This window comes from Hemiscyllium ocellatum, chromosome 36 (genome assembly GCF_020745735.1).
Source record: "Hemiscyllium ocellatum isolate sHemOce1 chromosome 36, sHemOce1.pat.X.cur, whole genome shotgun sequence".
Classification (NCBI taxonomy): domain Eukaryota; kingdom Metazoa; phylum Chordata; class Chondrichthyes; order Orectolobiformes; family Hemiscylliidae; genus Hemiscyllium; species Hemiscyllium ocellatum.
Genome location: NC_083436.1, coordinates 15,534,282 through 15,559,535, shown reverse-complemented (window position 1 = coordinate 15,559,535; position 25,254 = coordinate 15,534,282). Strand labels below are relative to the sequence as shown.

At 40.2% G+C, this 25,254-nt stretch overlaps 1 protein-coding gene across 1 annotated transcript in view; it reads left to right on the top strand.

Annotated features, from left to right (window-relative positions):
- Positions 1 to 25,254, top strand: part of LOC132833286 (WD repeat-containing protein on Y chromosome-like) — a 69,743-nt gene that overhangs the window by 28,962 nt on the left and 15,527 nt on the right. The window contains exons 7-12 of the mRNA XM_060851450.1: positions 3,266 to 3,383; positions 3,465 to 3,534; positions 4,455 to 4,695; positions 11,498 to 11,603; positions 19,681 to 19,832; positions 20,147 to 20,243. Coding sequence (XP_060707433.1) covers positions 3,266 to 3,383; positions 3,465 to 3,534; positions 4,455 to 4,695; positions 11,498 to 11,603; positions 19,681 to 19,832; positions 20,147 to 20,243 — 784 coding nt within the window. The remainder of the gene's footprint in view (positions 1 to 3,265; positions 3,384 to 3,464; positions 3,535 to 4,454; positions 4,696 to 11,497; positions 11,604 to 19,680; positions 19,833 to 20,146; positions 20,244 to 25,254) is intronic.

The following is a 25,254-nucleotide window of genomic DNA, read 5'->3' as shown; positions in this document are numbered from 1 at the left end:
GACTGACAGTGGCTAAAACCAGGAAAATAAGGATATGGATCCCAAGATATTGATGGCACCATGTGGCTGACTGACCATTTTGATACCCCTGGACTGAGATTGGAAAGTGGCTTTGACTGGATAATTTGACATCTCTTAACTGACCTTAATCTCTATTGGTTGGACTAAGAGCTTTCCTCCATAGACTTTCAGATATGGTTGAAGTATTTTGGTTGAGACTTATGCTTTGTGTTTACTGTAGTTGACATATGCTGTAAAGTGTCATTGACGTGCACAGTGCTGTGAACCAATGTTTGCCCCCTTAATCATTCAGTGCTGGCAAATGTGACAGGCTGACTGGATTTCTGTCTACACTAAGCAGCATGTAAGACAGAATCGCTGTTAGTCTGTAAGTTCTGAATGACTTGGCAATGAGCTAAAAGGAGAAGGCCAAGGCAGTGATGCTTTAAGCATCCAAGTAAGCTCAGAATGAGTGTGTGATTGAGTGCCAAGGAAACAAATTAAGATCGCTGAGGTCTTCCCTGTACTCCATCATCTCAGCCATTGCTCCTCAGGACCTAAGGCATGGTGGCAAGGGGGTTGGGGTACTGGCCTGCACTCTAGGCACCCCATGTTTACAAGGAGACAAGGTGTTGCCAGAAGGCAACCAGTCAGAGGAGGAAGCGCACCTTGATCCTTCAGAACACTCCAGATATGCAGAAGTGGGTGCTGCCAATACTGGAGATTAGAGTCAAGATTAGGGTGGTGTTGGAAAAGCACAGCAGGTCGGGCAGCATCAGAGGAGCAGGAAAATTGGCGTTTTGGGCAAAAGCCCTTCATCAGGATTCCTGATGGAGAGTTTTTGCCCAAAAAGTCAATTTTCCTCACTCCAGATATGGTCAGGCCTCCACTTCTACACTATCTGCAATCATCTGACACTTGGAATTTGCAGCTGTGTAGGGTTCACTAGTCTCTGGCACGAAGCATTAATGGACCATCCACACACAAACATCCCTCAGAGTTGCTCAATCAAACTCTAGGGCTAATAGGCTTCATGCTGAACAGGCTCCCTCCAGCTGTGGAATTAAGGGCTACACCAAGGCATAGTGGAAGGCAGAGAAAGAAGAAAGCTTATATGAGGGACCTTGATAGCACTGGTAACAATGCATTGTACAGTATTTTTTATGTTTCTAGAAATTTCACTGTTTCAACCTTACATCTGTGTAGACCAAAATGTATTTGTGCCATCATAATGCCTATCCTCATGAGCACACAAGAAGAATCATGGATTGATGCTGGTTTTTGAGAGACTTTGAGAGCATGTGAAAACAAGGTTAACGACGTATATAAAAATAATAGGTACTGCTGTGACATCACAACCCCATATCCTACAACATCCTTAATCTTTTCCTAGCTTCTGTGTTCAAATGTGTTGATGTGAATGAGCTAGTCTACAATGTCTGAGACAGGGAAGTGCAGGGAAAACAGGGTGTAATTGCATTAGGATAAGCAGGGATGGGGATGCTGCAGATCATTGTCCTTGCATGGGTCTATGTGAAATGTTTTTCTTAAAAGGTTTCATATCAGTGGGTCCTGTATCTTGTTCTTTAGAGATCATTACATTTATGCTACCACTCCAAATGTGGTTACAGCCATTTTTTTGCAAGCACAGATTTTCAATTTCCAGCTAAATAGAATGTGACTGTGAATGCACTTCAACCAGAGGCTTCCATTTTCTACCTCCACATGCCAGTGAAACCCCCAGACATCCAGATCATCTTTCTGGCAGCCCTTTGGGTGCAGCCTATATGATTTGCATCTCCTCAGGTCCCTACCAAAGCTGACTACTTCAGCCTCACTTTCTCGTCTCCCCCTAACCCTCTCAAGTCATATAAGGTGGCAAAGCAAGATGTGGTCACGCACTCCCCCCTTAAAGCCTGGTGCTCCTGATCATGGATAACAACCCCCTTCCCATCCATGCTTTACTATGCTACACTCCCCACCCTTTCCCCCCACTCCCATTTTAAATTCTTTTGCTTGCTTTGCAACTGTCACCCCATCTTTCCCCAGGCTGCAATCCTGAAGAATAGCCTGTTAATTCTCCTTTTAGCAGGTCCTTTGTCCCCTCAGCATTCCCAACTGTCCTTTCCCCTTAGTGTCACTGGATGGTCTCAGAAGACAGATCATGGCCCACACCCATGAGGGACCTAACTACATTAGCCCTCTCATTGTGGACCAGCTTTTATGGAACCACTGTTATATACTCCCCAGACTGCTGAGGCCTTAAGCCTCTGATTGAGAACACCCTGACCAGATGCCTGACTATGGCCAGTCCCCTGGGGTGGTATCAGAGACTGCCCTTAACTTATAGTGCCAGGACCCCCTGAGTGATAGTTATCTCCAGTTATTTCAGTGAGAACTATTGCCCCAAGACATTGAATTGTGGCTACTTGCTTGCTGCACATGCAGTATGTTTGTTATATAAACTGCTGGCACATGGAGCAGCTGTAGAGACTGATATAGAGCGCCACTGTGCAGCAAGATGTCCACCCCCATCCCATGACTGATGATTGCTGACTGGCAAGTCAAGCTGCTGGTTGAGTGACACATTAATTGGCATGGCCAAACAAGGTGAGTATGCAGGCATGTGCTGACTAAATAGCACTAGGAAAGCACTCCAGTAGCCCTGAGATGCAGCCTGGTCAAGTCTGTGAGCTGGGTGCCTGTTCATGTGTCAAAATGTCCTTGTGGCAGTCTTTCAATGCTTGTTGTGGGTGCACTTTGAAATGCATAGAAGAGTCAGTGAGATGCTCATAACATTGAGATGGGTCTTGCTGGACCTCTTGTCCAGTTCTGCCATAAATCTCACTATGGCCCACTCTGCTGATACTTCATAAGATTCTGCCCTGTACATCTATGCACTTTGTCAATACCTCTTCAGGCATAAACTGTCTCTGCAATATTTCCCACAACTTGTTTGCCACATTTAATATATATGTGCAGTTAAAAATAATCACAGAAACTCAATGTTTTTACAAAGTCCTTTAGGGCTTTGGCCACTAGATCACAATCTATCAAACTATATAGTCAGAAGATAATACACAAGTTCTAAAAATAAGTTAGATTAAACCAGTCAAATTGCTCCCCATTGTTTTGCTTTTGAGCAGTGAATGCAGATATGAAAAGACATCCATCTTAATTTGTGCGTATATTTCTGAAAAAAATATATTTTTAACTGCTTCAGCAAATCAATATTTCTTATTCCTGAGACTACTTTAATCTGCAGGAACTGGACAAAGGGTCCGTTAGTGGATGGAATTCCAAGCGTTACCATTGAGAAACTTGCGAGTCATGGACCAATCTCCTACATATGCTGGAAGGCTCATAATGATTGGGTGTCAGAGGTAATGTGTTGCAGGGTAAATGAGCTGTCAAGAATTCTGACCGATTAATTGAAAATTAAATCTAGTTTTTTCTTTTCACAGATTAAATACATCCACTCTATCAATAAAGTTATATCAAGTTGCAATGAGGAAACGACTGCCCTAGTCATAGGTAGGATGTGCAGATGAATTAATGTGGTAGCATGTCAGAGACATTCATAACTCCCTTGAGTTCCTCAGGGCAGCATCAGAGTCAAATCATTTTCAACTGCTTCACCCAATGTTTCTGACATGAGGTCAGGAGTGGAGCTGTTGATTAACTCTTCCACTGTATTCAGCTTCATTCATAACTTCTCAAATAGTGAAAAAAACATACTAGCCACAGTAGGACCTGGGTAACATCCAGGCATGAGGGAGCAAATGGTAGGAACCAGTTATAAGACCCAAATGTTGAGTATTGATTGCTTCACACAAGAGTTTGCTTCATCACTATTTCTGATTTTCTGAAGTATGTGTGAAAATTGAAGTTTTAATAATTTTGTATTTCCAAATGATGGAAGCAAACTGCACGTGAGTTGTGAAAGCATCGTACATCAACTTGCCAAATATTCATGTTATTATGCTATTTTAATAATGCCGAAACAAGATATTAATTGTAGGTGAACTGTTAGAAAACTGGATTGGCCAAGGTACTGAAAAATATGTACTTATGTTGCAATTTGAACTTGATTCTGTTAAAACATTGAGTTGTGCTTTCATATGCTGTTAGCACAAGTACATCAAAAGTTATTGAAGTGAAGTTTTGCAAGGATGATATAAACCTCCATAATGTGATAAATCTTTCATGTTGCCAGATCAATAGCTTAAAATTCCATTTCTAAAACCAGTTTGAGAGCACCATTACTTGGAGAACATCAGCAATTTAAAGTCTGTCACAACCATCTCAAAAATGGGTAATAAATGTATCCTTCCAACTCATCAATGTCCTTACAACTTTAATAAAACTAAGAATATTACACAGCAGTTGCAAAAATGAAAATTTACGTTGTCTAGGTCCTTTCTTGACATTGTACTTATAAATATGCATTATAGGTTGTGTCATAGGTACCAAGTCCATTCAGCAGAGGATGAAAGAAATTCAAGATGAAGTCTATAATAAAGACAGGCACCCCCAGACAGGAGTGACTGTTCTACAGAGAAGACAGAGTTGTGATGAAGCAATATTTTTAATCTCCAAAGGAGCAAAAACCTTTGACTTCTGCAAAGAAAAGAATGTGCTTGTCACAGGAGGATTAGACAGAATAATTCGAATGTGGAATCCAAACTTCACAGGGTAAGGAAATATATGTAAAATCTAAAGCCTTGAAAGCATTATGTCAGTGACTGTTAGGCTCCATGTTCCTGTATGAATTAATAATAGTTTCTACACATTACATTCAAGTTCAAACTACCAGCATTCTTCAATAGGTTCAGTCACTGAATTACACAATCTCCCAAGAATTAAAAAATTAAACAATAAGCATATTGCACAGCAATTGCAGGAATGAAAATTGCCATTGTTTACTTTCCAGACATTGTCCCTCTGAATGTACATTGTAGGTTGTATTATAGGTTGCTTATGCTATCGATTATACATATTTGATAATCTAAATAGATGGGCCCTAAAATTCTGCAATTGTACTCTGCATTTCTTTTGGAGTTTGCATCTCCCAGTGAAATTATGTTAAGAGATTTGAACAATCCCTGTGGAATTCAGAGCATTAAGTATTACAAGAAGAAACAAAGCTATCAAGATGGATGAATGTTTCAATGTTCAAATTAACTGCTCAGTATTGTCAGGTATGGATAACATTTCCATGGACTTTCAGATGTGTTGGTACGGAGGGATATTGCATATATCCCATGAAATGAACAATATGGTATTTCTGATTTCCATGGTTTTCCTACACACCAAGAACAACAGGTTCAAGAAGGTACTCACCATTACTTTCTCTAGGGAAATTGGGTTTCAGAAATAAATGCTGGTCTACCTAGTGATGCTCACATCTCATGAATAATTAAAAGAAAAAGTCTGTTTTTAAACTGGTTATAATCTTTCTGAGTTAGAAATAGGGTGCATTAGCAAGTGCTCTTAGATCTCAAAATAAACACAGCATTGTTCTGACTGTTGTCGAGGAGCCATTCAGTGCAAGATGGAGCAGTTGTCAAAGTTTGTGATAGTCTTTTTCATGTTGCCCAAGCTCAGCTGTAGCTGCAAACTGTGCACCAGAGGAACACAAGAAAGAAAAGTAAACGTAGACATCTCCTTTCTGCTAATACAGTTAGTGAAGAAATCATTTGAGTGCAGTGCTGACAAGTGCATCCCTGATTCTTCTTTCATCCACCACAGTCACACCACTTAGCTTTCCTCTGTCATTGACCATCAAAACACTCATTGAGCCAAAAAAAACTTTACTGAAAACGAGTACAAAATAACCCTTCCCAACCAAATGTATAAACGAAGTAATGACAAATTTCAAGCAAAAGTCAAATCATCCTTGGCCCTGCCCAACTTGTGTTTTTGCCTGTCTTTGCCCTGCTGTGCAGTGCTATCCCATTGACTGCAGCACAGCAGGTGAAAAGCAGCTGACAGTTGATGGAGGAGACTACCTTATTAAACTACTTTTAGTAGTTCTGAATCTAGAAACTGCAATCTGTAGCTAGCCCGTCTCTGATGTTGATGAAATCTATGGATCAAAGCTCATGTTTTTTGAGGCATATTGTATACAGAAACTGAGATTGGAAATCCATCCTCTGAGGAAAAGTGAAACTGGTTAGAGCTCTATAAAGGGACACATAGCCATCCAAAATCAGTAGTAACAGTTGTGGAGTCCAGAGGCACAGTATAGGAAAGCTAAAGAAGACAGAGGCCAGGTTTAGAATTAAATAGATTGCTGCAGTTGCTGTTGTTACTTGAAAATTACACCAGTGTATCAATGCCATCTAGATCAAGTTGAGGAGATTCACTAGACATCTGTTAGTTTTTAGTGAAGACCATATGTGTGGATCTTGGATTGGTCATATGTAACTCTCAGCTGTGGATCAGGCCACAATGTAAAAGGAGATGACCTACAGGTAGTGGAATTACAAGTCACTTCATAAAATCAGTATCAGTTGTATATGCCATTTAATGCTAAATTGATTGTTTATAATTAACTGCAATTTTCTTGTTAATTCATGTTTAACTTGTACAGATTTCCAGATATTAGGGTGTTAACTTTGTTTGACTCTTGTATAGTAAATTCTTTTCTGTTCTTAAACCATGGAATCTTGTGGGTTCATTCTCTTCATAAATAACTGGGATTTCAAATTTCTTCTGCAGGTAAATTACCTCAAATCTGGCTACTTGAAAACAGCCAGGTATTTGAAAACCGAAAGTGTTTATGATTTTCCAAGCATAAATTTTAGTTATATTAAAATAAAACTTATCTGGACAGTTTGGTTGGGGCTGCATTGGCACACTTTGTTAGTCCACATTAACAGCAGGCTTTGCTGCTTCATGCATGTGAAGGTATAGTGCATGTGAGAATAAGGGCTTGCACATTTAAGACGAGATGAAGAAGAATTTCTTTTCTTAGAAGATTGTAAATCTATGAAATTCTTTTACCATAGAGGGCTGTTGAGGCTGGGCCATTAAGTATATTCAAGGCTGCAATATATAGATTATTAACATGTACAGGAATCAAAGGCAGAAAAGGATTATCAGGTTAGCCACAATCTTGTTGAATGGTGGAGCAGACTCGATGGGCTCGATGATATACTTTTGCTCCTATGTCTTAGACACTGCTGTGTCATAGAGTCATAGAGATGTACAGCATGGAAACAGACCCTTCAGTCCAATCCGTCCATGCCGACCAGATATCCCAACCCAATCTAGTCCCATCTGCCAGCGCCCGGCCCATATCCCTCCAAACCCTTCCTATTCATATACCCATCCAAATGCCTCTTAAATGTTGCAATTATACCAGCCTCCACCACGTCCTCTGGCAGCTCATTCTATACATGTACCACCCTCTGCGTGAAAAAGTTGCCCCTTACGTCTCTTTTATACCTTTCCCCTCTCATCCTAAACCTATGCCCTCTAGTTCTGGACTCCCCCACCTCAGGGAAAAGACTTTGTCTATTTATCCTATCCATGCCCCTCATGATTTTTGTAAACCTCTATAAGCTCACCCCTCAGCCTCTGAAGCTCCAGGGAAAATAGCCCCAGCCTATTCAACCTCTCGTTAAAGCTCAAATCCTCCAACCCTGGCAACATCCTTGTAAATCTTTTCTGAACCCTTTCAAGTTTCACAACATCTTGCCGATAGAAAGGAGACCAAAATTGCACACAATATTCCAACAGTGTCTTAACCAATGTCCTGTACAGCCGCAACATGACCTCCCAACTCCTGTACTCAATACTCTGACCAATAAAAGAAAGCATACCAAACACCTTCTTCACTATCCTATCTACCTGCGACTCCACTTTCAAGGAGCTATGAACCTGCACTCCAAGGTCTCTTTGTTCAGCAACTCTCCCTAGGACCTTACTATTAAGTGTATAAGTCCTGCTAAGATTTGCTTTCCCAAAAGGCAGATTTGAGGTAATTTGCCTGCAGAAGAAATTTGAAATCCCAGTTATTTATGAAGAGAATGAACCCACAAGATTCCATGGTTTAAGAACAGAAAAGAATTTACTATACAAGAGTCAAACAAAGTTAACACCCTAATATCTGGAAATCTGTACAAGTTAAACATGAATTAACAAGAAAATTGCAGTCAATTATAAACAATCAGATAAATTAATTAATTTAGATAATTAATTTAGTTTGATTATCTAAATTAAACTCCATCTGCCACTTCTCAGTCCATTGGCCCATCTGATCAAAATCCTGTTGTAATCAGAGGTAACCTTCTTTGCTGTCCACTACACCTCTAATTTTGGTGTTATCTGCAAACTTACTTACTATACCTCTTATGCTCACATCCAAATCATTTATATAAATGATGAAAAGTAGTGGACCCAGCACCGGTCCTTGTGGCACTCCACTGGTCACAGACCTCCAGTCTGAAAAACAACCCTCCACCACCACCCTCTGTCTTCTATCTTTGAGCTAGTTCTGTTTCCAAATGGCGAGTTCTCCCTGTATTTCGCGAGATCTAACCATGCTCCCCAGTCTCCCATGAGGAACCTTGTCAAATGCCTTACTGAAGTCCATATAGATCAGATCTACTGCTCTGCCCTCATCAATCCTCTTTGTTACCTCTTCAAAAAATTCAATCAAGTTTGTGAGACATGATTTCCCACGCACAAAGCCATGTTGACTATTCCTAATCAGTCCTTGCCCTTCCAAATACATGTACATCCTGTCCCTCAGGATTCCCTCCAACAACTTGCCTATTACCGACATCAGACTCACTGGTCTATAGTTCCCTGGCTTGTCCTTACCACCTTTCTTAAACAGTGGCACCATGTTAACCAACCTCCAGTCTTCCGGCACCTCACCTGTGACTATCGATAATACAAATATCTCAGCAAGAGGCCCAGCAATCACTCCCCTAGCTTCCCATAGAGTTCTAGGGTGCATCTGATCAGGTCCTGGGGTTTTATCCACTTTTATGCGTTTCAAGACATCCAGCACTTTCTCCTCTGTAATAAGTACATTTTTCAAGATGCCACCATCTATTTCCCTACATTCTATATCTTCCATATCCTTTCCCACAGTAAATACTGATGTACAATACTCATTTAGTATCTGCCCATCTCCTGCGGCTCCACACAAAGGCCGCCTTGCTGAGCTTTGAGGGGCCCTATTCTCTCCCTAGTTACCCTTTTGTCCTTAATATATTTGTAAAAACCCTTTGGATTCTCCTTAACTCTACTTGCCAAAGCTATCTCATGTCCCCTTTTTGCCCTCCTGATTCCTCTCTTAAGTATACTCCTACTGCCTTTATACTCTTCAAAGGATTCACTGGATCTATCCTGTCTATACCTGACATATGCTTCCTTCTTTTTCTTAACCAAACCCTCAATTTCCTTAGTCATCCAGCGTTCCCTATACCTATCAGCATTTCCTTTCACCCTAACAGGAATATGCTTTCTCTAGATTCTTGTTATCTCATTTCTGAAGGCTTCCCATTTTCCAGTCGTCCCTTCACCTGTGAACATCTGCCTCCAATCAGCTTTTGAAAGTTCTTGCTTAATACTGTCAAAATTAGCCTTCCTCCAATTTAGAACTTCAACTTTTAGATCTGATCTATCCTTTTCCATCACTATTTTAAAACTAATATAATTGTGGTCGATGGCCCCAAAGTGCTCCCCCACTGACTTCTCAGTTACCTGCCCTGCCTTATTTCCCAACAGTAGGTCAAGCTTTGCACCTTCTCTAGTAAGTACATCCACATACTGAATCAGAAAATTGTCTTGTACACACTTAACAAATTCCTTTCCATCTCTATGTTTGGAAAGTTAAAATCCCTGACTATAACCACCCTATTATTCTTACAGATAACTGAGATCTCCTTACAAGTTTGTTTCTCAATTTCCCTCTATTAGGAGGTCTATAATACAATCCCAATAAAGTGATCATCCCTTTCTTATTTCTCAGGATATACTGGAGGGGGCAGCTTGAAACTTGATTTGTCTCAACTTTGTCATTTCTTATAACTTGCAGATTTCTAACTAAACTCTCCAGGTTTGGAAATTCACAAACTGATCCCTTTTGGAAAGGTCACTTTTCTCTGAACTGTAATAAACTCTTTCTAGGAGATAAATCAAACTGTATTCTATCATCAGTACAGGTGTCTTCTGAACTGAATTAAAAGCTTCCTTAATCCTAGATTCTTCCGAACTGAAAACAAAGCTAATGGCCTTAAATATTTCCCTACCTGTATTAAATTCAACAGTATAAACAGCTTTCCATTAATACCATAGGCGATGGCAAACACCTGCTTTCTGACAAAATTCTAGATTTAGCCACTATTTTGGAATAGTTTAAAAGAAACCCCTTTACAGAAGTAACAACCACCATCTGTCTGTAGTTTAAAATTCAATGTCAAAAGTGATATATACGTATATAAATTATGCACCTTTCATCACCAGCATCATGAAGGCAATTGTGACATTGAGGTAAATAATGGATCGGTTGAGAGTGGGTCTTATCGCCATGTATGTTGAAAGTAACCCTTTGCCTATTGATGACATCACAAAGGGGCAAAATTTAAATTAAGAAAAGGAAGGGGATGTGGTTTGATCTTTATTTGAAACCTAAAGATCATCTGGCAATGAGTGAAGTCGATGCTGGAGGTGCATTGGATCTGTTAGTGCAGGTATCAATTGAACTATTGAAGGAATAGTCCTGTTCATGGAGCTGGCTGTCACTACAGGCTGACTGTTTAAAGATTATGAAAAAAAGTTGGAGGTTTATTTGGTTAAGTACTGATAATTAGGTAAAACTTTTGATTGTTATGTATTTGAAGCCTCTAAACCTTAGTTCTTTGTGTTTAAATTTCCTGAGGGTGAATTTGTGATGGATGCCTATTCCATATGTGGCAAACAGAAAATCAATTTTCATACCTTTCTTCGTAGCTTGGATTGGCTCTTTAACTTATCGATGGGATTCTATTTATGTCCATTCTGTGTACAAAACTTGTCTTTTGCTATTGCTTTCTTTGCTTCTCTTAATCAATTAACTTATCTCCATGGGACAAATTCAGTAAAGCTTTCCTGCTGGCACCATGTTAATTGGAGGAGTGTCTGTCATGGAAGCAGATTAACTTGCATTATAACTATAACTTCGATTCCTGCTGTGCATTGAGAACAGTTTTTCCATATTTGTATCTAGTGTCCTTTTTCCATTTCCATTTCATTCTTTCCCCATCGACCAAAAGGACTGATTATTCAACTAGAGTCAAGGAATACCACTGGGAGGCAGAGCAGGCCCTGCAATGTTAAAACCAGAAGGTGTTTATGGAGCCACACTGGAAGAGAGGATGGTTATATGACACTGATTGAACAACTCTTGTTCTTTCAGCTGCTGCAAGTTATACATGGATTGTGTCAGACTGACTCATTTCTGAGTCACTTACTTTGTTTGCCGTTGATCTTTTTACAGACGACCAATTGGGAGGCTGACTGGCCATAATTCACCCATCATCTTCCTCAGTATTGCTGCAGGGGACAGGAGGATATTTTCAATCTCAGTAGACAAGATAATTAAGGTTTGAAAGTGACATTCATCAATTTTTTTTAATAACAGTATCATTTTATTCAATCTTGCAGAAAACATCCTGTAAGTATATAGAGAGTATACAAAGAACATATGTGTCATTGGGAGGGAGATTAACTAAAGCCTTTCTATAATATTTTCATTACCATCATGGCATATGTGACATGATGGTATTTTCAATATGGATCACAAAGTTTTAGTATGATTTGTTGAGATATGTATTTGACAAGCTAAAACATTGTTGAGCACATTTTTTGTGATGATGATTCATTCAGAGACCTACCCATACTTAGGTGGAGTTGTGATGGCTGCTTCACAGCACTAGGTAAAAATTTAGGGCTTTTAGTTTCTTTTCATTTTTCCTGTTAGGAATGGAACAAATCTAGTTTATTAACCTTGGTTGATTTTAATAGCTAAGTTTTAGGACCTCACTGGGAAGCAGTTGCTAGACATTATGATCACCGGCTACCAGACCAACAGATGGAATGGTCCCTAGCAGTCAGAAATGAATATAAGTGAAAGGGAGAGCAATTCATGCTTGATAGAAGTAGAATGAATCCTGAGGTGGAGAAGCCAAGATTTTCTTGCAATGTCCCTTCAAGAATTGAAATAATAACTTCCTTAACTGCGTCTCTGTGCACTTCTTGGGGTTTTGGTCAGGCATAGGAACCATCTCTGAAGTGTCAGGTTAAAATTACAGATCCGGCACCAATATAGTCATATTCAAAAATGACCCATGGTTTCAGTTTCTAAGCTTATATGATATTTTTTCATGATTGGTAATAATATAAAAGTAAACTAAATTGGCTATAATCGTGAAAAAGTACTCCAGCATAAATGTAAACATTTCCTGAAAAAAAACATCAATTTGCAGTCTAGTGATGTCCCCAACCTGATGGTTACAACTGAGGTTGAAGGGTTTAGCAATTCCTTTCTTAATCACTCTCTTTCAATTACTAATCATATAAGTATCTGGCTGAATCTGGTTCAGTTTTGGAAACAATTCAAGCAGTTTTTCCAGGCTATAAAGGACAATTATTTTACTACAACTTTAACAAACTTTCAACTATTATTGAAAATAAAGCAGCAAATATGCATAGACATATATAGTCTATATTTTGAATTAAATTGAATTAAATTTATTGTCACGTGTACCGAGGCACAGTGAAAAGTTTTGTCTTGCGAGCAATACAGGCAGGTCACATCATTAAGTAGCATAGATAGTAATTAACGGCAAAAGCAAAAACACAGGTACAGGCAAATGTTAAGAGTTTGTGAGTCCATTCAGTATTCTAACAACAGTAGCATAGAAACAGCTATGAAATCAGCTGGTGCATGTGTTCAGTCTTCTGTACCTTCTCCCCGATGGTAGAGGTTGTAGAAAAACATTGGCAGGTTGGAATGGATCTTTAAGAATGCTGACAGCCTTTCCTTGACATCGGGCCTGGTAGATGGATTCTGTAGATGGGAGGTTGGCCTTTGTGATTGTCTGGGCTGAGTTCACCGCTCTCTGTAACCGTCTCCGATCTTGAATGGTACAGTTGTCATACCAGGTAGTCATACATCCAGACAGAATGCTCTCAATGGCACACCTATAAAAATTTGCAAGGGTTTTCGCTATCATGCCAAATTTCCTTAGCTGCCTGAGGAAGAAGAGACGTTGTTGAGCCTTTGTAACCAGTGCATTCACATGAAGAGTCCAAGAAAGCTTGTTGTAGATAACCACTCCCAGGAGCTTGACACTCTCCACTTGTTCCCTCTCTGTGCTGTTAATGTGTAGGGAGGGATGAGTAACATCCTGCCAAATGTCAATAATGTGTTCCTTGGTTTTGCCGGCATTGAGAGCTAGGTTGTTCTCAGTGCAGCATTTTTCCAGGTCTTCCACCTCCCATCTGTAGTCTGTTTCATCTCCATCTGAGATTCAACAGACGGTGGTGTCATCAGCAAACTTGTCAAGATGTTCTAGGGAGGAGTGAAGTACAAGTGATATGGCATCTGACATGGATCTGTTGGCCCGATAGGCAAATTGGAGTGGGTCAAGAGTAGTGGGGAGGCTGGAGTTGCTTAATACCATGACCAGCCTTTCAAAGCACTTACGACCACCAAAGTTAAGGTCACTGGGCGGTAGTCATTGAGACATGCTGTCTGAGCCTTCTTAGGCACAGGGATGATGTTGACCCTCTTGAAACAGGCAGGGACAATGGCCTGCTGCAGGGAGAGGTTGAAGATGTCTGAGAAGACCTCTGCCAGTTGATCTGCGCATGCTCTGAGTGTATGGCCTGGTACTCCGTCTGGTCCCATCACTTTCCTTGAATTCACATGAAGGAAAACTGATCTGACCACTGATAGAGTCATAGAGATGTACAGCACGAAAACAGACGACCAGATATCCCAACCCAATCTAGTCACACCTGCCAGCACCTCAGCCTCCTACGCTCCTGGGAAAACAGCCCCAGCCTGTTCAGCCTCTCCCTATAGCTCAAATCCTCCAACCCTGGAAACATCCTTGTAAATCTTTGCAGTGACTGTTGGGATAGGTCCCATTCTAACATTCCAAAATTAACATGAAACAAAATTCAGTAACAACTTAGGGCGGCACGTTGGCTCAGTGGTTAGCACTGCTGCCTCACAGCGCCTGGGATCCAGGTTCGATTCCCATCTCGGGCGCCTGTCTGTATGGAGTTTGCACAATCTCTCTGTGTCTGTGGGGGTTTACTGTCATGATTTTCTAAACCTCTATAAGGTCACCCCTCAGCCTCTGACGCTGCAGGGAAAACAGCCCTAGCCTATTCACCCTTTCCCTATAGCTCAAATCCTCCAAACTTGGCAACATCCTTGTAAATGTTTTCTGAATCCTTTCAAGTTTCACAACATCCTTCTGATAGGAAGGAGACAGAATTGCACACAATATTCCAAATGTAGCCTAACCAATGTCCTGTACAGCCACAATGTGACCTCCCAAATCCTTTACTCAGTAGTCTGACCAATAAAGAAAACATACCAAACACCTTCTTCACTATCCTATCTATCTGCGACGCCACTTTCAAGGAGTTATGAACCTGCACTCCAAGGTCTTTTTGTTCAGCAACACTCCCTAGGACCTTACCATTTAGTGTATAAGACCTGCTAAGATTTGCCTTCCCAAAATGCAGCACCTCATCTGCCTCTAATGAGAGAACAGCCCTTTGGCCTGGTAAGACTATGGCAACTTTACCTTAACTTAGCATTATCAGGATTTAAATATCATAACATTAAGATAATGCATCATCAACATGTTTTCTTACAACTGTCCTTTAACTCGCAAATAACTATTCAGTTAAGTCAACAATCAAACTGTTTCTCTTTTCATCAGCTGTGGCATTTCTGAATCTAAACCTGGTAAATTACTACTTTTAGTCATTAAGGTCAAAATGTCCTCTTTGTGTGTTAGCAAGTCATCTCTGTTCTGAATGAAATCTCATTTGGCCATTTTGAGAATATTATTGAGGGGCTTTTTACACTTAGATAAAAGTGTTTTGCACTATCATTGGTTCTGATCGCCGCACACTTTGAAGTCTTATGCTTTCTCTTGATCGGATTCCAAAAGTATCTTATTTAATAATTTCCAAGCAGTAGCAACATCATTCTGGTATATTGCTTGCTTACCAACACTTTGGTTTAAAACTTTCCATATTTTGGCTGTGTCAATTTCAGTGAGTTTCATGGACTACTTTCCTCCATAAGACCAGAAGAAATAAGAAAAGAGGTAGGCCATTCAGTCCCTCGAGGAGGGACTCCAATCTTAAATTGGAGTTTCTTTATTCTGATACTATGCCATCTAGTCCGAGACTTTCCATGAGGGGAATCATAGAGTTCCTCTTTCCAAAGAACTACCAGGCAACACCATGACACCTGATACTGAGCTTAATCTGAAGTAGTCACCCAAGTTAGAGGAACAACTGCAATGGCAGAACACAGTTAATGATTATATGCTCTCCCCAAAGCTAAGAGCCAGAATCTTCTGTTTGCTCCCTCTAACTCTGCAATCACACCCACATATGATCTGAAGGTGTACCTGAATCCTAATGGAATGAGGGAAGTGGGTGATTTGTTAATTTAGGGTTAATTAGGTGTGAATTTGCCATATACTTATGGGGAGCTTGTTAATATGTGGGATGTGTGGATTTTATGGAATGTAATTAATTGAAATAAACTCTCACTAAAAGTATGAACTTGCACTTTGCACATTCTAGTTGCAAAAGCCTTGGGGTCATCCACCAAAATCTTCATAGAAAAATAAATCTTCTGAGGAGACACATAGGTGGTACATATGTGATCCGGGTGAAACTTCATTATAAACAGACCACCACATTTTTGTTACCCTTCCTTAGCACCATACAATGTTAGTAACCTGTCTGAAGCGGTGTTAATCTTTCCTTAATGGTAATCATTAACTAAAATGTTGTCATTCTTGAAAATAAAATGTTGTCATTGTTGAAACTAGAATAATCAGATATTGTGAGCCTTCAAACTTCTGTTAACATTAACTTCTATAAATCATCAGGAAAAGTGAAGAAAGAACAAACAGTAAAGCTGCATTTGTCTTTAGCACTAAATGGCTTCTTGCTTCTGAATAAAACCCACCTCTTTCCTACCATAAGTTCTGAAGATGGCCCTGAAATGTTCACTCAGATTTCTCTCCACAGATACTCCCAGACCTGCTAAGATTTTCCAGCAATTTCTGTTTGTGTTTCAGATTTTCAACATCCACAGTTTTTTCATTTTTTTTGCCACACAGGTCCTCCTCAGTGAATACTTGGAATAATAACAATTTACAGTCAATGAATGAAAACTTCACCCTACTCAGATGTATTAGATCCAGGTGGCAATTCAATTCTGTCTAGTTTGTTGTGTCTGACACTACACCATTCTGTCATAGGGAAGATGATGTTCCTTTGGTTCAATGACTTCATCTTACTCCTCAGAAGAGTGCTGTCATTTTCCCATTTCTTCAAAATCCATCACATTCTGTCTTTGCCTGCTCCAGTTATACAGAGCATAACTTGTTAGGTTGACACAGTACATTTTGTCTGGAGTGCATTGCAAAGATCCTCTGGACTGATCCAAGTATTGAGGAGAACTGTCATCTATCTATGCTGGCCCTGGTGGAAGAAAGGGTTGCACTGAGTTTATGTTTGGCCTCAGTCAGGGATTGCAATGTGGTCATGGTTGGACAGTTTAGCCCTTGTCTCCCAGCAACTGTCCTCTTAAGGAATTCAGCCCTTGGAATGAAGCAGGAACCTATGAGTTATCAAGGATATATATGTCATATTAGCTTCAGTGTACCTGGTGCAGACTTGTAAGATGTGGTACTGATAATTAAAGATGATATGAAATTGACTGAATGGAATCCTTTTCTATTAATGAACTTAACCGTGTTATCAGATTGAGTTCTCAACATGACATATTTCAAGTCTATCACTGCACCTGAGGAACTCAGCTAAATTGGCAAAGCCTATTGCCTAGGCTGTAGCACGGATGTTGTCATAGGCTAAGATATAAAATTGTTTGATCTTGCACAAATTCCATCAGTAACAACCTTGTTATATTTGTGGGTTGAGGATTAGGAGATCCCACACAGGCCTTCTGAAACAAAAGCAGAAATTGCTGGAAAATCTCAGCAGGTCTGGCAACATCTGTGGAGAGTGACTCTTCAGAACTGATGGTAGCTAGGACAAGGAAGCACACTAGCTTTTGGAGCGACGCTTCTTCATCAGGACAATCACTTGATAAAGGAGCGTCGTTCCGAAAGCTAGTGTGCTTCCAATTAAACCTGTTGGACTATAACCTGGTGTGTGTGATTTTTAACTTTGTACATCTCCAAATTAGGAAAAGGATGGTTTTTATATAGAAGATGGGAGGGGGATGGCAGAAATGGCAGCTAATGGTCCTCTGCATGTGGATGCTGATAGGATGGTAGGTGAGGACAAGGGGTCCCTATCGCTGTCGTGTGAGGGAACAGAGGGAGGATGTGCTGAAGTGCGGGAAATGGGTCAGATCCAGGTGAGGGCTCTGTCAACTACAGTGCTGGGGAATTCTCGGTTGAGGAAGAAGGTGGACTTTTCAGAAGCCTCTTGTCAAGTTGACATCATCAGAAGAGGTGCAATGGAGATGGAGGAACTGGGAGAATGGAATAGAGTCTTTATGTGAAGAATGGTGTGAGGATATATACGTATAGTATTGGCTGCCATTTTCTAACTAATGTTGCCACCCTTCATAGTAATTGTCCGATCTGCATCCCAGCAAGCTGGCTCCAATCCTCACCTTTCAGTTCCTCAGTTTGTTCAACACAGCCCTTGATAACCATTTTGACATTTCCTTCTCAAATTCCCAAGATTGACCAGGTCTCTTATCCCCTAGACTGACTTGAGAGGACATCCTCACTAAAAATGGACTGGACCTCTGACTAATTTCTGCGCAGCTCCACAAATTAGACATAATCTCCTAACTGATTGCACTGACTGATTTTTGCTCAAATCCCAGACTCTCAACATCAGGTATCCCTGGTCCCTGATTGCATCAAGTGACCAACTGACCATGGTCAATCCCCTTGACTGAAAGTAAATGATGCCCTTGACTTCCCATGAGGGCACCCTCTTGACTGACCATAGACCCTCTTGACTGGTCAAGGGACTATTTCACTTAGATGTTCAGACATGGGCATTAGTTTGAAGGACATGCAGTGTGTTTGCCGTACAAGCTGCTAGCACATGCTGTGTGTGAGACATTAATGTAGCATAGTGCCATACACCAAAAGTTCTGTGCCCTAGTCTGTTCAGTGCTGACAGGTATAATGAGCTGCTTGGATTTATGCCTACAGTAGAAGATGACATAATTTAGGACTATTGTGAGCCAATAGTTCTGAATAAAGCAGCATTATTCAAAAGGCTTGGAGAAGAAGAAATGTTGTGGGCATTTAATAGGACACAAAGTTGGAGGAGTGTACTGTTTCCTTTCCTAGTCCCACTCCTCCACTTCAGAACAAAGTTTGATGTTAAAAAGAGCAGTGATATTGTTAATCAAAGAGGTATTCCATTGAATATCATAACCAAATTGACCTGTCAACAAGGAACAACTAATTTATTACAAATGAAACTTATTCAAACAAACATGCAGCAAATATTTCCAAATGATGGTTCAGACATGCAAAGATGCAGTCATTCTTTCGTATCCATGAGGATTTCATTCCTGAGAATCCCCATAAATGCTGAAATTTGCGAACGTGGAGCTCAGTAAAAATAGGTTAAAAATCGTAAATATCCGAGTTTGCCCAGAGATGTTGAATTTTGTTGTTACTTTTTTTAACGCATATCGGTGAATTTGTGATTTTGTGGGTACAGAGGATTTGTTGTAAATATAACCTGTATTCTAGCAACCAGCAATTGCCATGAGGCAAATATTATAATAGACAAATTGTGGTTGAAAAACACACAATACGTCAAATAGCAAATGCAATCCATCAGTCCCCATAGATTTCTCAGCAATCCCGTTAGACATCAGTGACGCTGCAGTACCAAAATATCTTAAAACTTTAGAGGGGATTGAAATTCTTCACTTTCAAAGACTTAACTTCTGACCTTTCTCAAAAGGCATCTATCATAGAATGCCTGAATGACTTCTCACATTCTGGTATACAACTTTTATTATCTATCATAATGTATGAAATCTTTAGAAACTTGTATCCCCAATTCTGGTTTATAAGTACTATCCAAAATGAAATATAAATGCACTACAAATAATGAGAAATATTGTATCACCTTTTTTGATCTAGACAAGGAATTGCATGTTTAACAAAATATACAATGGAGTGATTTGTTGAGAAAATTTTCAACCTGAGAAATTTTCATTGATAATAGGAACATTGATTATGTAGATAAAAAAAGTATCTTATGTATAATGTAGATAAGAAAGTATCTTATATTGAAACTGTTCTTGTCATCATTATTCTCTCCTGTAAATCATCAGCTGCATACATGTCTTTAGGGCAGTGATATTTCATTGGTTATATTATGTTAAGATTTGTCTTTTAGGTTTGGGATATTGAAGACCAAATGTGCCTCATTACTGTGAAACCTAAGGCTAGTCAGATTAATGGAGATTTGGCCACTTGTTATTATTCTGAGGAATCAAAGGCACTCTACATTGCAACTGATTCATTGGCACAGCTACTGCTGCAGAACAGGTAAGCAGTGTAAAGTAGCTTGCCTAAATGTTTATTCGTGGCATCAGTCACCTGTAATCAAACAGATGTAAGAAACTGAAATAGATTTATCCAAAATTTACAAAGAAGAGTAATAAAATTGATCATGTGGTTTGAGGCCTCTGAACAGAATATTTTTGTATGGTCTATAATATAAATTTTGGTGATATAGGACATTTTTGTTTCTAATTTTTGGAGAAATTATTGTGGATAGCACAACTGATTCATGTTTGAAGTAGGTTTAGGACAGGTAATATTGATTAAATTTATTGAATCTAATGATACTTTATCAGCAGAGAGGAGCTGAATAAAGGTGTGTCTCACAAGAAACCTGTTCTGTGTTGTCAATACAACAAGTTAATGAGACAAGTCGTTACTTGCTGTGAAGGATCTGTAAGTAAGCAAACTGTTCAAAGAAAATGTCTTTTTGTTGTGAGTATGATGGTGCAGCAGTACTTGTAATTAGAAATAGATTCAAGAAAGAGCTTTTTGTTTTTCTTTAAATGTTTATGACTTTAAACCCAACCATGACCGTAACTAACTTTTATATAATCTTCATCATTGGGACTATTACATAGTTTGATTTATTGACTTTGACAGTGCTGCTGTTGATTCTGCTACAAAGATGTGCTTTGTTAGTTCATGTAGGTCCCTCCTTTATGACTTTCCTAATTCTTGTTTGCCTGAATTGCTTGTTCTCACTTGATCCTGTGTTTGATGGTCTGATTAAGACTGTCTAAGAACAGGACTGAAAATGAATCTTCTATTCTTTGCACTACTGATTTTACTTTGTACTAGATCACTTGCTTTTGCTTGAATTCAATTTCTCTGATGCTATTTGACTTCGAATAATATACATCTGATGAATAATACCATTGTCAAAATTTAATTAACTTTTGTATGGGTTTGGTGAGATACTTTCAGTTGCACATTGCAAGCCACAAGAATACATTCAGATTCAGTATTAAGGTTCTTTTAAAGACTAACTCATCTTCCTGAAGAGAGGAGAGAGGTCAATGGCAAAAAAGAGTGAAAGAGGAGATTCAGGTATTCCACACTGCAATGCGAACAACATTGTAATTGGCTTGGACTTGATCACACAAATCTGAGCTAGCACTCCAGTGCATCACTAAAGTGGTTCTTCATCATTAAATGTGCCGTCTTTCCAATCAGACATTAACTTCCTGTCTGCCCTCTCAAACACAAGTAAAAGAAACCACAGGCTGAATTATATCAAAAATCACTTAAGAATCAATTTCAGGGTGCTCTTTGATTTCTAGCAAGCATTCTCATGTGATTCTCCACAATTCGCTTCATTAGCTAAGCACCACACTTTTATGGCACCCTGCTTGTACTATTGTGCACTCAACAATGGTAAAAGTACTCACTACTGTTGGGACTTACTGCGATTCTCAGCACTGGCTCTGTATTTACAATCCAACTATTCACCTAGTCAATTCACCCAGCCAAGATCTGTCCTTTAAATTGCATATAGTGGAAGAGGAATGAAAAAGAAAAGTTTCTGAGGACACAGAAACTGGTGACTCTTCATTGCAAAATACAAGTTTACATTTGTAAGTATATTGCTCTTTCCATCATCACCTGTCTAATTTACTGTAAATGCAGTGAAAAGAATCAAACCATGCAGGTTACCTCTCCTCAGCATCATATCCTCTTAAGACCTTGTTTAATTAAGTGCTATACTCTCCTCAATGCCTACTATAGTATAATATTTTCTCATCGTTTAATGTAACAGCATTAAATATTGGCGGCTGTGGCATTGTGATAATGTCACTAGACTAATAATCCATAGTCGCTAATGTTCTGGGGATGTGAGTGTGAATTCCACCATAGCAGATGGTGAATTTTGAAATCAATATTGACTTTTCAATGTTGAATTCAATAAAACTCTGGAAATAAAAAGCTAGTCTATTGGCAATTGTATAATCATTGTCAATATTATAAACACCTATCTGATTCATTAGTGTCCTTTTGGGAAGGAAATCTTTCATTCTTATTTAGTCTGGGCTAAATGAGACACCAGACCTACAGCTAAGTGCTTCATTCCTAAAAACCCTCTGAAGTGGCCTAGCAAACTACTCAGTTCAAGGGAAATCTTTACAGGATTTACAAGAATTGTTCCAAGAATGAGACACTTCAGTTCTGACGATAGATTGAGGAAGTTGGGACTGTTCTCTTCTGAAGAGAAGAAAGTTGAGAGATTAGATAAGGGTTTTCAAAATCATGAGTGTGCTGGATGGATAGATCGGGATGAACTGTTCCTGCTCATAAAGGAACAAGAACAAGAGGGCAGATTTGAAGTGATGTACAAGCGAAGCAAGGGATTTAAGAAACAAAAGCAGATATTGCTAGAAAATCTCAGTAGGACTGGCATCACCTGTGGAGAAAAAGCAGTGCTAAGTCCAGTTACTGTCCGACTATTTTTCTCCCTGCTGACCTCTGTTGCAACCTGTCATTTACTCTCCCCCCACTCCATCGTCTGCATGAAAAGCATCCTTTTCCAACCTATTCATTTCAAAACAAGGGTCACTGGATCCGAAACATTAAGAATCTAGAACATAGAATTGTACAGCACAGGAACGGGCCCTTCAGCCCATGATATTGTGCCGAATGTGACGCCAAATGAAACTATTCCCTTCTGCCTACCATTGGTTCATATCCTGCCATTCCTTGCATATTCTTGCTTATCTAAATGTCCCTTAAATGCCCTTATTGTGTCCGCCTCCACCACCACCCCTGGCCGTGCGTTCCAGACCCCTACCGCTCTGAGTAAAGAAATCTGCCTCTCATGTCTCCTTTGAACTTTCCCCCTCTTACCTTAAATCTATGTTCCCTAGTATTAGACATTTCAACTCTTCGGGGAGAAAGTTCTGACCATCAACCATATCTATGCATCTCCTAATTTTATAAACTTTTATCAATTCTCCCCTCAGCTTCTGATGTTCAAGAGAAAACAACCTGAGTTTTTCTAGCTTTTCCTTATAGCTCATAACCTCTAATTCAGGCAACACCGTGGTGAACCTTTTCTGCAGTTGAAAAGTAAGGCAGTGGGGAAGCAGGAGAATCAATGTTTTGGGCATGTGTCTTTCATCAGAAATGTGTTGAGGGAAGGGGGCTGAGATATAAATAGGAGGATCCGGTGGGACTGGGGGAAAGGGAGATGGAGGTGATGGTGATAGGTGGAGGGGAGAGTGGAGCAGATAGGTGGGAAGGAAGATGGACAGGTAGGATAGTTGAAGAAGGTGGTGCTGTATTGGAAGGTTAGATCTGGGATAAGATGGGGCAAGGGAAGATGAGTAAACTGGTGAAATCAATGTTGATGTCATGTGGTTGGAAGAACCAAGGGGGAAGGTGAGGCATTCAGGTGGCTAGGATTTGGAGGGAGGAGGCCAGGACTTGCATGTCCTTGGCAGAGTGGGAGGGGAAGTTGAAGTGATTGGCCACAGGGTGGTGAGGTTGTTTGATGCGTGTGTCTCAGAGATGTTCCCTGAAACATTGCGCAAGTTGGTACCCTCCTGCCAAATCTAAGTCATCTGATGCTTGGAGGAAGAACACCTCATCTTCAGCCTTGGGACCCTCCAACCACTCAGCATCAACATTGATTTCACCAGTTTCCTCATCTCCCTTCCCCCCAGCTCATCCGAGATCTAACCCTCCAACTTGGCACCGCCCTCTTGAATGTCCTACCTGTTCATCCTCCTTCCCACCTATGTGCTCCACTTTCCCCTCTGACCTATCACCTCCACCTACCTATTGCCTTCCCAGCTACCTTTCCCCATAGCCCCACCCCCCAACCTCCTATTTATCTCTCAGCTCCCTTCCCACCCCCAACATTTCTGATGCAGGGCTTATGCCTGAAACATCGATTCTCCTGCTCATCAGATGCACCTGACTTACTGTGCTTTTCCAGCACCACACTTTTCGACTGATTTCCAGCATCCGCAGTCCTTACTTTCTCCCAGTCTTTTCTGCATTGCCTCCAAAGCCTCCACGTTCTTTCTGTAATGTGGTGACAAGAACTGAATACAATACTCGTAAGTGTGATCTAACCAACAGCTGCAACATGACATAATGACTCATGCACTCAAGTCCCCAGGCAATAATGGCAAACATGCTGTATGCCTTTTTTACCACCTTATCTATTTGTGTGGCCTCTTTCAGGGCACTATAGACTTGAACTGAAGATCTTTTTGCACATCAATGCTGTTCAGTGTCCTGCCATTAACTGTATACTTTTCCTTAACGTTTGATCTCCCAAAGTGCAGCATCTGATACTTACCTGGGATAAACTCCATCTGCCATTTGTCCACCCATATCTGCAACTGATCTAAATCCCACTGTATTCTTTGACAATCTTCTACACTAGCCACAATTCCACTGATCTTTGTATTGTCTGCAAACTTGCCAACCCACCCATCTACATTTTCATCTAAGTAATTTATCAGAAATGGCAAAGGTCTCAGTACGGTTCCCTGCAGAACACTATCTCGTCATGAACCTCCAGCCTGTAAAACCATTCCACCACGATCCTCTGTCTTCTACGGGCAAGCCAATTCTGAATTCATGGAGCTAAATGACTGTGGATCCCATGCATCTTAATCTTCTGGATGGGCCTACCATGAGGGATCTTGTCGAAAGCCTTACTAAAGTCCGTGTAAACAACATCCACCGCTATACTCTCATCAATTGATTTTGTTACCTCCTCAAAACATTCAGTCAAGTTAGTAAGACATGACCTTCCCTGCACAAAGCTGGGCTGATTGTCTCTAATTAGGCCATGCTTTTCCAAATGTGCATAAATCCAATCCCTAAGAATTCTTTCCAAAAGCTTCCCAACCACCAATGCGAGACTCACCGGTTTATAGTTTCCTGGATTATCCTTGTTTCTCGTCTTGAACAGAAAAACAACATTAGCTACTCGCCAGTCATCTAGGACCTCTCTAGTGGCTAGCGAGGGTACATAGATCTAGGTGAAGGCTCCAGCAATCTCCTCTTTTGCCTCCCTGAGTAACCTGGAGTAAATACCATTGGCCCTGGGGACTTATCTAACTTAATGCTCTTCAAGAGATCAAGCACTCTTTCTTTCTTGATCTCAAAATGCCCTAGCATATAAGCATACTCCACACAAATCTCACTATCCTCCATATCCTTTTCCTGGGTGAATACTGAGGCAAAGTACTCCTTTAGGATCTCACCCACATCCTCTATCTCCAAGCACAAGTTCCCTCCTTTATCCCACCTTCTCCCTAGTTATCGTTCTGTTTTTAAGGTATCTATAGAATGCCTTGGGATTCTTTTTAACCTTACTTGCCAAGGTCATTTCATGGCCCCTTCTTGCTCTCCTAATTCCCTGCTTGAGTACTTTCCTGCCTTTCTTATATTC